Genomic DNA, 16480 nt, shown 5'->3' with positions numbered 1-16480 from the left:
ACTTCTTTGGAGGGGCGCTCTCTTCTACATTTTCATCAAAACAACGTCTTATCAATTTAAATTTATGATTTCTTACCAAGAATCAACGGTGGCCAATAAAACACTACTTTCTACTATGACGAAGTCGACAAGGCTCTGCATCAAAATTATAAGAAGGACATGCAAGACCAGTATGCGTGTTCCAACCAGATAAGATATCAAGTCCAGGAAAAGCGCTAACTGTCCATATAAGTGTTGCTCACATTTTGAACATTTCATTATTTGATGAATCAAAAGTATCCACACCTTCACTCCACAACTTATTCAACTCCTTAGTAAGTGGTTGTAAATATACATATATGTTATTCCCTACTGTACGTGGACCTGGAATGATCATTGAGAGGATAAAATTTGATTGCTTCATACACAACCAAGGAGGAATATTGTATGGAAAGAAAACCACTGGCCAAATGCTATAGTTAGTACTTATTGTTCCAAAAGGATTGAAACCATCACTAGCTAGTCATAATCAAACATTTTGAGGATCAGAAGTAAATTCAGGATAATTTGTATCAAACCTTTTCCATGTTTCACCATCTCGAGGGTGCCTTAAGATCCCATCTTTGTTACCATCCTCTGCATGCCATCTCATATGCTCTGCAATTTTAGAGCACATAAACAATCTTTGTAATCTTGGTTTTAATGAAAAGTAGCGCAAAACTTTTGTAGGCTTCTTTTGCTTCTTCTTTTGCTTCTTTTTTTGTTTCTTACTTGTACTAGGAGCATGATCAAGATTGATATCCTTCTCGGGCTTCCATCTAGAAGTGTGACAATACTTGCATGATTCTGCATTAACATCATCTTCCCAGTACAACATGCAATCATTTTGGAAAGAATCTATCTTGATATAATCAAGGCATAACTTGTCGATGGTTTTCTTAGCCTCATAAAAAGATATAGGGATCTTTGCAAATTTAAATGCATCCCTGAGTAGATCTAGCAGCATTCATTCCCTTATCACTTAATCTAGAAAAACACTTTATGTGATAAAGCTTTAACAAAAATTCCAACTTTGAATACTTGGATCCTTCATACAAATCTTCACTTCCATCTTTAAGCAATTCAAAATAATATTTGTTATTTGAACCAGACAAATCATGTAAAGTTTCTCCTCCCCCCGCTACTTGTGACGGGCCTGCATCAACAGTCTCATGCCTTAAAACCCTTGAATGCTTCATTAATCAATAATTCAATAGAATTTTCAAAAGGTTGTGCATCTTGAGTGACCTCTATGTCTCTAGAATTAGGCAAAACATCTATTTCCCCATGCACAACCCAAGCGACATAATGTTTAGGAAAATCCTTATTCATCAAATGGTGAAGCACCACTTCTTTTGTTTGCCACTTTTTAAAACCACATATAGGACATAGGTACTTTATTTTATCTCCTATAGCTCCATTGGTAAATGCAAAATCTAGAAACTGATTCAAACCAAGCAAATACTCTGGTGTGTTTCTTGGCATTTCAATCCAAGATCTATCCATTGAAGAATTTGATGAATATGCTAAATATCACCTATAAGATTTCATAAAGAAGAAAAGTGAACGTAATAGAAAATAAATAAATTGATAAACTCTAACAAAGAACATACATAACAAAATATCTTATGAAAAAAATACTCTAACATATAATTATGATGTCTGGGTCAATTTTTCCACAACTCGACTAACTCTACAGACATAGAAAATAAGTCGACGTCAGCTATATGAATCCTCACTGTACCTGTCATTCCATTTAATAATACAACAATATCGTCAAACTACTACGCATAAATCACAAATAAGTCAGAGTCAACTCTATGAATCCACACTGTTCATATAGTCCCATTTAGTACAACAACAACAACATCAGACTACTACGCATCAATCAAAAACAAGTCCAAGTCAGCTATACGAATTCTCACTGTACATGTCATTTCATTTAATACTACAACAACAATAACAACATACCCATTATATTCCCACCAAGTGGAGTCTGGGAAGGGTAAGTGTACGCAGTCCATACCACTACCTCAAATGTGAGATAGAGAGGTTGTTTCTGATAGACCTCCTACTCAAAATAAAACAATCTCTTTGAGAGAGCACCAAAGTGGACATCAAGCCAGGCATTTCATTTTCATAATTCCATATTTGGTTTAGTTCGATCAAAATGAAGATAAATTCACTTGGAATATTAACCCTAAACTGACCTAACAGTAACCAGAAAATAAACTTACCTTAGACCCTCTTGACAGAAAAGTAGCAACTTGCTTTCAGGAGAAAATTGGCTTTTAACAGATTGCACAAATGCAGAATTGGGCCTAGTAAATGGCAATCCAAAAACTAAACTAGCAAAATTGTTGTGCAACTGCCTCTTTAATCATATAACCTAGAAGAGAAACCCCCAAAGCCTAATAAACATGGTTGAGGACTTGAAGAAATAACTTATCAAAAGAAAAATTTAGAAAGAAAAAATCTCTCTATGCCAGATTTTATCAAATACAAAGGGCATAAGTCATAACTATACTACGATAAACACGTCTAACATATATTTATTAATTGTGGATGAAGGGGCTCTATACTATAATTTACTTAATTTTTGATATCCAATTTACTATAATATACTACTGTAAATTAGCTTAAGAGCCACATACTTTAAAGGCCCTTTTCTTCTGATAACTGAAAAACCCATTGTGAGTTAGTTGGGCCAACCCTGGTTAGCTCACAGGTCAAAATTTGGGGAGTATCTGAAAGACTATTCTACTTCCACTTACATACCATGCTACTATTCACTGGAAAGGTTTAAACTCATAAGGTGCACTCTATCCACACATCCATGTTGGACTCTTTTCACTGAAACAAAGACCTAAGGCCCAAACTGCTATGTTTTAGCTGAAATTCCTTCAATATCCTCCGAACATACTAATCAAACAGAAAATTTTTAGATTCACATTGAATGCAATTTAAGCATTACGGTAAGCCAGGATGTTCGTGTTTGTAATTGACAAGAATTACAAGAGGCATCGCTACTTAGTCGTCCTAACCCATACTAGTCAGGTGTTTGATAGTACAAAGACAATTCCACTAAACCCATCTTGCCTAATAAACTTATTAAAAAGGAGACCAATCTAGCAGCAACAACATAAATAACCAAGCAATAACTTAAACCAACAAGTGCATTACCTCAATTGCCATTAAAAGTGGCATTTCCACTTGAGTACAAGCCAAGAAAGTAACTCCTTCACGATTAACTTGGAAAAGATAATGAGTCGGTGAAGCAATTACTGGCAAATGTTGCAACAACAAACCAAAACTTTTCAATACAAGACACAACAAAAGCTTCAAACTTTGGCAACCAAAAAAAAAATCCTATGTCAAACTCAAAATCAAGAATCTTGATTGAACATATTGACCTATCAACCCAATGACCAAGTACATATGGCATTTAAGCTTTTACTGCTAACTGATTCTTTTTAATTGAAAAATGGACTTCTTTGAACATATAGCTGATTTTCTATTAATTTTTCTAGGATCTAAACTTAAATTAAGGCATAATTGATATGAAATTTCTTAAATTGGACAAAGAGAAAACTCAATATAAACAATAAAGAAACACTAAAAATCAAGCAAAATTGGTAAAGAAAAAGAGAAAATGAGGCAAAGTCGATGAAGAAAACAAGAAAATCAAGCAAAATCAACGAAGAAAAACTGAAAATTAAGCAAAATCAATAACGTAAACTAGAAATTTTCATTAATAACCAGACGATTCTTGCATCACTACTTGATGTGCTTGCAAGGGCAAAATATTTAGCTCTTAAACGTGCACCACCGACGGCGGCAGCAGGGGAGGAGGATTCAGGTGGGTCCTAGCTGAGGAGTGGTAGGTTGATTAGATCCTTTATGGTTCTTGAAGGAAGAAAGCAGAAAAATGGAGTTTCCAAGAATGTTAACCCTAAGGACTGTTTGGCTAAGGAAATTGAGGAAATGAAAAAGATGAAGGGAGATGGGAATGGGAATGGGAATAGTTGTTGTGGAGAGAATTTGTTGGAATTTGAAGGTAGAAAAAGGTAGAAAGTTACTGATCTAAACAGTTGATTGGAGATGGAAAGGAAATGGACGGAGACTTTCCACTGTGTAAAACGGCCGGCGTACCTCCCAGCAGCGATAGCCGGCGCGACCTCCCTCGGAAAGTAGCAAATGAGAGAAATATTTTTGGGAAAAATGAGAGAGACAAATGTTTTTTGGGGAAAAAAAGGGGAAATATACTCTGTGTTTTCGGTATTTTTTTTATGGATATTATTTGGAGCGGTATTTTTTGGGAATGGATAGCGGGTGTTAAAACGCCCGCAAATTATATAAGTTTTTGGAGGCATTTTTTTAATGTATAGCGGGGGTTAAACCCCCGCAAAATTATATAATTTTTAGCTGCACATTTTTAACCGCCACATTTAATATAATTTTACAGGGGTTAAAATAACCACCGTAAATAAACCCCTGCAACTATATCCGTTTTTTGTAGTGACAACTTATTCACACTGTTTACCAACCACGTCAACTACTTATTACTACATCCATTCACTTCCACATCCTCACAATGAACTTTGCATTCTAAACACATCGCCCCATCTAATTTTGACATCTAAAATCAACGTTGTTCATTTTACGTACCTCAAGTAATATTTGGATGTGTTATTTTGGCACTCTTTACACAATCAACAAAAATATATAATGTGTGTGTATTACACGAGTTGCTGACGTGTAAAGTGATGAATATATAACGACATTAGGGATTTGTTTTTGTCATTTATTGAATCTTTTTCACAGCTCGATAGATAATTTGATAAGCTAATAATTTTTTTCATGTTTCAGAATACGGTTAACCAACATGTTAACTAATCGATTACGATAAATTGGATCGAATTTGTTGTTTAGGCCATGATTCACCCGCTTGCCCGAAGATAAAAGGAAAGAAAGGGATGTCAGGGAAAAAGTAATCGGAGAGGGTTGTATCGTCTAACTTCATTCAAAAATAAAACTTGAATTTTTATAGAATCAAAATAGAAATGATTTTCTAATTTGATCATTTCCTAGATTTTGTTGAATTGTATCGAATCCATTTTCGATTTTAAAATGAACGGTTACCTTATAAAACTTTTGTCCCAAAAGTAGGACCTTTCCTTTTCTTTGGCCAACAGGCCCTCAAACCTTTATGATTTCGTGTCGAACCTGGTCTCCATCTTCGAACTTCTCGTTCGATAAGACCCCAAGTCTCGTTGTTTTTATTTTTTAGGTCACATCTTAACCTCGTTAGAAAGCGGAGTTGGCTAGCTACCGGTATATCTAAAAATTGTACCAGACCAGGAATGAACGTAAACTCGTAAGCTATCAAAGGTAGGGATTATCGTTCAGGTCTTATTATGAAAGAAAAAAGTCGTCCTGACATAACACAAATGGTGCATCAAGAGGTAATCCAGGTAAGAGTGGTGCTGCTGTGGTGTTTAGAGATGCTGCTGGTGACTTTTTTTGTGCCGCTACCCGTTCAAACTAATATGTTTTCAGAGATAATGGTTATTCTGTTAGCTGTTGAAATCTATGTGCATAAAGGTTGTCGTAGTATGAAAAAAAGAAAAATCCTTCATCTAATTTGATCTTTTAAGATCTTTCTCAGATAATGATGATATTCTTAGTGTGTGAAGTCGATTCTTGCTTGACTTAGGTTCCATTTACGGATCAAGTAATTTAATATATGATCTTTTTGAGACTCCTGAGAAATTTGATCTAGTAGACTTTCTTTTTCTTTGGTAAGTATACTTAGACTCAATTTAATCTAATTCTCTAAAGCCAGATTCACCTTATCTAAGGCTTGGTCTACCTTAAAAAGCCTAGAAGTCTTGCATGTTAATGGAGTTGCAGTTACCAAATTTTGAGGTGTCGGTATATATTTATGCCGAATTGCTCCACATATAGTCCCTCGAACCACATTTTCTAAATGAATCAAAGCCAATCATGTAAAAGATTAGCTATAGAACGAATACGTCAAAATTGGCTTGATTTCAGGATATAGAATCTATGCTAAATCACCATTTGACAGGGCTTTTTAAATAATTAATTTAAATTAAAAAATTAATCAATACCCCCCTCCCCCCACACACACACAAAAAAAAATTTCTCCAAAATCGTTTTCTCTAAATACAGCTGCAATGCAGCCCCTCACCCATCACCCATTCCCCTACCCTATGATCATCATCTTCAATATTCCAACCCCCAATATTGTCTTTTCTAACCCACCCCCATCCCCTAAATCCCTAAAATCCTAAATTCCAACTCCTCAGAGAAGGACATCATCGATAAACCTTTCACTGAACACACACAAAAAAAATCTCCTCTTTGTGATGATTCATGCGTAGAAAAATGAATTCTTTAATCAAATTGAGCCAAACGCAGGTCGAGTCATTTTGTTCTTTTTTTAAGGCTATTGTTACTATTGTCTTTTTTAACAGTTGGTTAAAATAGAGGTGACCTCGCCGGTGATAGTCGTCGTCGTTAAGATGACTGATATTGGTGAGGTCGAGAATGACATTAATTTTTTTTCAGCTTTCTGTATTATGCGTGTGTATATCTGCACTGTGCAGTGTCTATTTTTCTGCTCTCTCTTCCTCTCAATATATGTTTATGTGGGAAAAATAAAATTTTCAATCAAATTGAGAGAAATCCAATTGAAATATAGCAAAATCCAATAAGAGAAATGAATTCTTTAATCAAATTATGCAAAATTCAGTTGAAAAATGGTATAGTGGATCAAATTGATTGAATTGAAAAGAAATAAAATTAAAAGTATAACCTAATAAAAAATTGTTAAAATTTATCAAAAGGTTGAGGGATGGTGAAGAGAAGTATAATGATGAAGAAATGAAGAAGCAAAAATGGAAGTTGAGGAATTATTGTAACTGTGTCTGAAGGGAAAAATGGTGGAAAATTATAGGGAGAAAGAGTAAGGAAGAAGGAGAAGAGAGAGGATAAAATTACAAAAATGCCCCTCACACGCGCTCAAAATATGTGTAGCACACGTGCTATGATGAGTTAGCGAAAAATGCCAAAATGACACACTGATACGTTAGTTGAGGTGCTTAAAATGAACAACGTTTCACTGATACGTTAGTTGAGGTGCTTAAAATGAACAACGTTTACTTTAGATATCAAAGTGAAAGACCATGCCAAATTGAAGAACCTATCAATGTGTTTGGCCTTAATTTTAATAACACAACAAACAAAGTGCATATTTTACCATATAAGACCCATGGCTATTAGCATTTCAAAAAATCCTAAAGAATGATTGAAAAACTTACATAATAAAGCTACTTAACTTATCATACCTATTTAAAATTTCTACTTTTTTATTTAATTACATTCCATCTCATATTTTCCTTTCTCTCTCTAAAACTCATAAATACATTACAAAAGAACGTGATGTATCCGTATAAAATAAATGATATATCTGAAAGAATATGATGTATCTATGTAAAATTAAGTGATGTATTCGAAAGAAGATACTATATCCTTGTAAAATTAAGTGATGATCAAGAAGAATGTGATGTATTTATGTAAACTAAATGAGAGATATTTAATATATTGAAAAGTTTTGAAATAGAAAATAATTAGCTCCAAAAGAGTTGAGATTTATCTAACCTTTAATGTCAATGTTAAGGATAATAGAAAAAAAAAAAAAAAAAAAGAGTGTCTTTCTCCTGATATGCTAAAGTGGACAAATAAAAATGAAATTATTTTTGGTATGGTGAACAAGTAAAAGTGAATGAGAAAGTACCAATTTCAAACACATTCATCCAAATACTTTTAACTTCTTATTTATAAAATTAATTCAGCTCAAGTCTTTATCAACATTTAATGTTTTATCATTATATTCACAACCATCTAACCCAAACAGGAAGTTACTCAAGAGGCAAAAAGAATCCTGCTGTGCTGACATGTAGTTTCAACCTTAGTAGAGTTCGACTTATTTGTATGAGCCTTAATTTTGTCAGTTTTGTTTCTTGATAATATGAGAATCTTGTATTTACAACAATGTTAAAAGACCTCAGACATTCTTTGTTAGATGCCTAAAGTGGTAACAAGTAGCAGACCTCACACCTCAATCCTATTGAGCTCAAAGTGGAGGAAGCAAAAAAATTGAAGTGCTGTCAATAGAGAGGAAACAGAAGAATTTCATGCTCAATAAAGAAATATCCATAAAAATGATTTCCTTTTTCCTCTTTTGACATTTCTTTTCTTTTGCATTTGATCATCTACCCTCATTTTCCGACTTGTAACGATCCATCCCTCATCAATTTTAAGCTGAGACTATTGAATCGTTCACGAGAATATTGTCGCGACGCTTTTCTCCAATCCGTACCAGCCTTCATCATTGCAGCGAATTCCTCATAACTAATGCGACCATCCTGCATGGTTATAGACAATATTAACTGATGAACTTCCACACCCTGGTAACAAGCTAAAAGCTCAAAATCTACTGCATTTAGTCGAAATGAATGATAAAGTTGAACACAAGAACAATGAATGGAAAAGAAAATACAATTTAAAAAGGAGAAAATATATAAATACCCTCCTTAATTTGTCCCCCAATTCCCACTACACACTTAAGCTTTGCGGGAGGCCTATTACTCCGTGTTCTTGTCCAAATTGTATCTACAACCACCTTGAGTACATGACAGAGAGTATTTACTCTCTTAAAGCGTGTGAGGAAAGATAAGTCAAAAAATTAATTTTTGTAGCATTTCATTTATTAAATGTATTTTCCTACTTTTGTTTCGTTTTTATGTTTTGTATTCTTTTTCTTCTTCCTTTATACATCACCCTTCTTTTCCATTTCTACTGATACATGTTGTTTGTAGGAACATTTGATTTTTCGTACCGACTTGAGCTGTTTAAGTTGCCAGAAAACTAAAACTTAGGTGAATCCAGTTTTCTCCGGAGAGAAGCTCTCTCCCTCCATCTTTTTCCGGTGGCCAGAAGACAAGACGGAAGAGAAGTGAAAAAGGAAAAAGGGGGTAAATGACATGAGGCAGCGCATGCATACAGCCCAATGTTCTCATTAGGTTATATACCTCTTAGGATGATAGAAGATACACTTTTTACAAGTACAAGGGGGTAGTATGTTCCTACGAAGTTTACGTGTGTAGTTGGAACTCCGGAACAAGTTGAGGGGGGTATTAGGCATACACATTTTGAAAATGTGAAGTCTCAGTAGGAGCATTTACTCTTTAATCTTTATTGTCTCAGCAATTCAATTAACGCACAACTAGGTAAGAACACTTTGGGTTCTGTTTTTTATATAAGCAAAGCAGCACCAACTCTGATTAAGTGGGGGACAAAAGTAATATCAACACCTTAAACTACAACAGTAAAAATTTAAACTGTATGGTCCACAAGCATCCAAAGAGACTTTTGGAAGAGAAGTATATGAACCATGTACGAAATCCGGTTGATATACATGAATGGACACACGCAAATACTGACCTTGTCAGTGTCAACATCATGCATAATGGCATTGATGACTTCCTCACTGTTGCCACCATCCTCATCACTCAAGGCACTACGCAGTTCCTCGATTTCTATGTAACCACTTTGATTTCTGTCGAAAACTGAGAACGCTTTGTGCAGGTGCTCATCATTTGCCATCTTTCTAAGATGAACAGATACAGCGACAAACTCCCCATAATTTAAGCTTCCATCTCCATCAACATCAGCCTGTAAAAGTGAAGCAGAAGACCAAAAAGAAACTATTATATAATAATATCTCTCTGGATCAATGAGCAAGGAATCATGTAAGTAGCTTTCTGAGAAACATGAAAAAACAAATTAGGTAGGCAAACACCAGGCTACTCGTACAGCTATAGATAGATTCACATTAGAAGTCACCACCACTTTTTGTGTGGGGTGTGGTGGTGGGTGGGGGGGGGGGGGGGGGGGGTTTGTGGGGGGTTTGTGGGGGGAAAAAAAAAAAAAAAACCATGGGGGGGGGGGGGGGGGGGGGGGGGGGGGAATTGTTGGTGGAATTTGTGGGTTCAACTAATAAAACAACTAGTGTAGTGGGGTCTGGGGAGGGTAGAGTGTATGCAGACCTTACCCCTGCCTTGGTGAGTTGAGAGACTGTTTCCAATAGACCCTTGGCTCAAGGAAAGTAAAAATACAACATTTATGGAGACATAAGCAGTAACAACAGCAGGATAGTAAGAAAACCGAAGCATAAGAGACAACAAGTAGTACTAGAAACCTAAGAACGAGAAATACGGAAAGAGCAAACATATACCGAAAATAATACTAACACTACTAGCAGGAGAGACAAGAGACGAAACTATTTATTACTAGTCTTCTACCCAATTCCTCAACCTCCACACCCTCCCATCAAGGGTTATGTCCACGGTAAGAAGGCTTGCCATGTCCTGCCTGATCACTTATATTGATCTAATATATCCTATACAATCAATCATTTCAAGAAACTACATAGCAAATTAAATACTTGATTGTAATGCTTGTCTTCCCCTTCAATGCTGAAATATCTGAATATTTCAAAGAGAGATGAGTTCTGGTAGTATTGGCAGCTTGACTTATACATGTATTTAGCCCTTGCAAAGTTAAAGGAAAATCCAATCAAGTGAAAGAAGTGCATAAGGATGCTTACAGCTTCCATTAGAATCTGGAGATCAGCATCGGGGATCTGATGGCCCAGCTTTTGCAGACCATTTTTAAGTTCTCCAAGGTTAATCTTGCCTTTCTTTCCTGTATCCATCATGTCAAATGCATCCTTCATTCCAGCCACTTCTTCCGCTGATAAAAACTCCGCGATGATCTGTGCAGGCCATTAAGAAAGCATAACCATCAAGAAGAGCATAAGATTAAGAAACTTCTGCGAGAAAGTATAAAATCTTCTGGCCTTATTTGGTCTTTAAGAATTACGTGTATGAACATATCCTCGTTTTTTGTTTTTTTTTTTGATGTTAGTGACTAAAGAAATTCCGCAACTTGAGTAATCATGTGAATTCTTATATGAGAGTTTAATGGCTTTTTGATTTACGTGAATATCCATATAAGAGATTTTAATATTCTGAAGTTTAAACAAGGTGATCGCATTTGTCAAATAAATGAAGAGTTAGACTGTGGATTGGGTAGGGCCGCGCGAACGCAGGCTCCCGCTGCCACAGATTATGACGTAGGCTCGGCCACTTGGGCTGACCTTAGGCAGGCACCCCTCCAAAGTGCAAGGGTAGTCACCAACCTAGGCCATGGGCCTTGTTGATCAACCATTGACCCCGTCCAGGCAAGTATGATGAAGATATCCTAATTAGAGGGTGCAGAATGCTAACGATATGTATAGAGAACTGCTGAGGATAAGGGAATATTTTACCGTTAGAGCTCTTTTCTTGAGCTTGTTCATTACTGAAAATTGTTTAAGCCTTGCTTTCACAGTCTCACCCAATGAGACATTTGGTGCTTTCTTTATATTTTGTAACCAGGTATGCTCTGCATTCAAGCATACGCGTGAAAGCCAAAAAAAAGGTCACTAAATTGAGCTTATGAAACTGAGAGAGAGTAAACAAGTAAATGAAAGTATAGCATCTCAATGATTAACAAAACATTACCAAGAACCTGCTGAGCTGTGAGCCGTTGAGTTGGATCAGGATCAAGCATCTTCTTTACAAGATCCTTTGCATTATCAGAAACCTTAGGCCATGGATCTCTCTTGAAATCAACCACAGAGCGAATAATTGCTTGGGCTACTTCCTGTTCAGTCTCTACACATATTTGATAGAATTTTAGGCAATTATTGAGAAAACTATGAGTTAATTAATGGAAATAGTCCGGAAACAGTTTCAGAACAATATATCTATAACTAGAAGCACAAAGTACTGACTAATGACTATCAACGGCCAAAAGAAAGGAACTTTCATTTAGATTGGTTCAGGTAGAGGCGGGATTCACTCTTGCACTCACGCTCACCTAGTCATCTAAGATGTTAACAACACATCAATATGTTTCAAATTCCATTTCATTTTGACACTCATTAATTAATCACCAAGTTCTAAGAAATGCATAGCCTGAAACATAAGCACCAAAGTTTATTACTTCTTTTTCTTTTTTTGATCGGTGCACCAAGGTGGCAAATAAAAGAAACTGACCTGCCCAGAAAGGTGGAACACCACAAAGAAGAATATAAAGGATAACTCCAGCACTCCAGACGTCAACCTCTGGTCCGTAGTTGCGCTTTAGTACCTCTGGGGCCATGTAATAAGGACTTCCCACTATCTCATTAAAGTGTTCTCCTGTTAAAGAAACAAAGACGATTCCAAATATTAATCTTTTTTAGCATGAAATAAATTCTAACACACCGTACCATTACTAATTGCATTACCAGGTTTAAAAAACACCGACAATCCAAAGTCAATAGCTTTCAGAGGAGCAGTTTCTTTCTTGTTACTAAAGAGAAAGTTCTCAGGTTTGAGATCACGATGCATTACTCCATGCATATGACACATCTGCAGTGCCATTAAAACTCTGTAAGTTGAAAATTGAAAGAAGAGCAGGCATTGCTCGAGGAAACATAATGCAACTGGAGAGTGAACATTGACCAGAGATGTATGAGAAACCACATTGGTTAAATTATATAAAGTTGGGATACTCCGCCATCATGTTAGCATCAGCTACCACCCCCTTCTTATAACAACTACAAACAACATAATGTAGAAACATGAACTTTTTAAACCCATTCCATAAAATGAATATCTCTTTTATTGATCAAAGTGTGACATCTGGAATCCTTATCAAGAGATTCAGTCAGTTGGTTCTACTCCGTACGTTCAGCTCCCATGTCATTAAGGTCTCAAACAACAGGTTTAACTGAACCCTGTTAGCAACAATCCCATCCTGTACCAACTAATGCTTAAAGCAAGCTACAATATATCTCCCACTCTGAAAATAGAATATATGGACCAGCATCTTACTGGTTCCTGACAGTTATTTTTGTTTCCATTTGCCTCTATACCAATAAGCTATCTATCTAAAGTTATCAGAAGTTGCTCATTGTTGACATTTTGGATTGTGATATCCTCTGCATTATTAGCTTCTTTAAATTTCATTTCTGGTTAGGACGAAAGCATAAAATTAAAAGGTATTTTGCATGAGAAAAATATTGGACAATGAAACAGTTACCACGAAAGAAACTGACAAAGACAAGATACGAAAGAGAGAAAACCTAACTAGATTTAGAGCATGAAAGCACTTCTTACTATATTTGACATTTGGGTATAAGGATATTGGAAGATAATATCTAGCCAAGTTAAATGCTATAGGATCTCAACATGTGAAATGAATCAAATAAAATGATAACCACTTATTTACAAACAGGCATAAACCCAACATTCAGACAAGAAACATTCAATCTGCTCACAAACAAGAAACTTCAATCTCAACATTCATTTCTTGTCTAGTTTTGATACTTTACTACAGTAAACATAATCCTAAATAAACATGAAATAAACAAACAAGTTACGATTACATATGAAAACAAACACCATACCCAGTGAAATCCCACAAGTGAGGGTTTGGCGAAGTTAGAGTGCACGCAGACCTTACCCCTACTACCTCGGGAGGTAAAGAGGTTGTTTCCAAAGGACCCTCAGCTTAAGTACAACAAATCAATGTAGGCATGAAAAGGAAAAATGACAACGAAGAGAATGTAGCAACTAAAAAGGAAACAGTAACAACAACACAATAAATATTATAACCAAAAGATAATAAACACCACATGATGATAGATATCAAAAGTAAGAAACTATAAGAATAAGGCTAATACTACGACATTCGCCACCAAGCCTAAACCCGTCGAAAAGCAAGACAATACTCGACTAGCTACTAACCTTCTACCCTAATCTGCAAACTCCACACACCCTCTTGTCTAGGTCATATACATGAAAACAAAGATATGCATCAATTTGTAAAACCATACCTGAACAACTTCTACTATAGTCTTCATAATACCCGCGGCTGCTCTCTCTGTGTAATGTCCCCTAGCAACAATCCTGTCAAACAATTCACCACCCTCACAAAGTTCCATCACAATATGCACAGCATTATCATCCTCATAAGTGTCCTTCAAGCTCACAATATTTGGATGTTTAGGCAAGTGCTTCATGATCTCAACTTCTCTCCTAACATCATCAATATCTACAGCAGTCCTAAGTTTCTTCTTCGATATCGATTTACAAGCATATTTCTCCCCTGTATCATTATCAGTACATAAATATGTAACCCCAAATTCTCCTCTACCTAGCTCATGACCAAGATCATATTTTTCTTGGATATTGTGCCCTGTTGGATCTTTTAGCACAATAAGCTTGTTTCCATCACCTTCAGATGATGCTCGAGTTCCACCATAATCAAGAGCAAAAGGGTTTGGTTTATTCTTCTTCTTGTTCTTCTTTTTCTCAGAAGAATTATTATCAGGTGTCACACAGCAATTTCCCATAACAGTTTCAAATTATCAAATCCTAAAAACTGACAAAACACACACAAGAAAAAAATAAAAAAAAATCAACCCTTGAGCAAAATTTTATATTAAAAATCTTGAAGAAAAAAATGATAAAAAGCATGCATTTTGAAGAGATCTTCAAGAATATGGACACATTATTCAAGATTCTGATTAACTTCTAATCTTTTTTCAAACCCCAGAAAATAAAATTAAAAAGCAAGAAAGAAAAAAAAATACCAAGATACAAAAACATCATAATATGACGAACAATGAAATGTAACAGGAAAAAAAAAAAAAGCCAACCTGCAGTAAAAAAAATGTTTTTTGTTTGGTTGTTGTTGTTGGATGTCGTAGATAGCTAAGAAATGAAGGGTAGTTTTGGAATTAAGAGAGAATTGAATGAATGTGAAAATGAGAAAAAGATGATTATTCATGAAGGTGTGAAAACTAAAATCGTCATTGAAAGAGAGAGTCAAAGCTTTTTTCTACAAAGACTTTACTCTCTTGGAATCCCCATCTTCCTTTTTCCAATTTCTCTATATTATTTTCAATGGATATTTTCTTGGTTTCACAGTATGTTTTCTATTATGATGAATACAGTGATAATCAATTGTGTGACAAAAAAATTTTCACGTAGATACTCCAAGTATGATATATTTATAATGGAATATTCGAACATCTAATAAAAAAAAAAAATTTAATAGATATTTTTATTTAATTTTTTAAAACGACATAACTAATATGCGTACCTCACTAATTTTGAATATATATAAGTAAATACTTATATAAAATTGAACATATATGAGTGCATTCTATACGTGGCAAATCAAGTAAGATAAAGTAAAATTGATTTGTGTTATCTTATGTAAAAAGTATATGTTTACTTATTTAATTTTATATAGATTTAATTATTTATTTATACACATCTAAAATTGAACAGTGTACATATTAGTTAGGACTAAGTTAAGGGGCTTGTTACTATTATGTCTTTAAAAAAAAAAATCATATATATTCTCAAACGTCTATTACCTAAATAAGTTAATTACATAAAATAAATTATTTAATTAGTCACTTCAACTCTAATTAGAACATATACGATATTATTCTTGTTAAGACTAATGTGCTCAAAAAGTAGAATATTTAAGTGGTTAAATTATTTAAGTAATAAAAAATTTAAAATACATACAAAGTTGTTCTCAAAATTTTAACAGAAAATATCTAATAAAATGTTTATCATGTATACAAATGTTCAATCAAAATAGATTATAGTTTGAAAATCTAAATAAAATTTACTAATAAATTTAAGAACTCATAGATTTATTCGGTATTTCTATTTTGTTTTCTAATAATTTGATCAAATGAGTTTTCATTATTTTTAAGCTTATCTAAAAAAAAATTATGAATTATTTTGTGTTCGATTGTAGTCATTTAAATCAACGAAGAAAAAAACTTGAAAATATCTGTGTATTGTAGTGTACTTTTGAATCATTAGATCTATTAATTTCTCAAACAGAACAATGAGACACAACAGCCTTTTCCCCTATGTACTTTTTTCTGATTTCACACTTTTGTGCTGAATAGGACAAAAACTTCAACGTTCAACAGATTATTGAGAGGTCTTTGTAGGGTGTATAAAATAATATTAAATATTATATATTAGTAATATTGAAATTAATTGTATTGAAATTAATATTATTGAAATCATATTTTATGTAGTATTGAATTTAATGTATTAAAAATAATATATACTATTATATTTTTAAGATGATATTATTTGTTTATAAAAATATCCTGATATTCTACAACTTTATGTATTTTCTTTACAAAACTTTATAATTTTTTAGAAAAATTAAAAAAATCAACAATATAACTAATAATTTACTTTGAAATTTCAAATCTTAATAATTCAGATGCAGGAATTGA

General features: G+C 34.3%; 1 protein-coding gene and 1 non-coding gene across 2 annotated transcripts; both read right to left on the bottom strand.

The window, feature by feature from the left end:
- Nucleotides 1-8003: 8003 nt before the first annotated feature.
- On the bottom strand, nt 8004-15183 carry LOC107848005 (calcium-dependent protein kinase 7). The gene is made up of 9 exons (XM_016692654.2): nt 14861-15183; nt 14036-14583; nt 12443-12566; nt 12210-12353; nt 11673-11825; nt 11438-11553; nt 10715-10882; nt 9550-9780; nt 8004-8471 (listed from the first exon to the last, which is right to left on the bottom strand). Exons 2-9 carry the CDS (start codon nt 14552-14554, stop codon nt 8325-8327), a joined length of 1602 nt encoding a protein of 533 aa, XP_016548140.1. The 5' UTR covers nt 14555-14583; nt 14861-15183; the 3' UTR covers nt 8004-8324.
- Nucleotides 11198-11358, bottom strand: LOC124889089. Its single transcript, XR_007047706.1, has one exon. It is a non-coding gene; the product is annotated as a U1 spliceosomal RNA (small nuclear RNA).
- Nucleotides 15184-16480: the final 1297 nt, after the last annotated feature.

The sequence above is a fragment of the Capsicum annuum genome, chromosome 11, assembly GCF_002878395.1.
Source record: "Capsicum annuum cultivar UCD-10X-F1 chromosome 11, UCD10Xv1.1, whole genome shotgun sequence".
NCBI lineage: Eukaryota > Viridiplantae > Streptophyta > Magnoliopsida > Solanales > Solanaceae > Capsicum > Capsicum annuum.
This window is presented reverse-complemented; position numbering and strand designations above follow the sequence as displayed.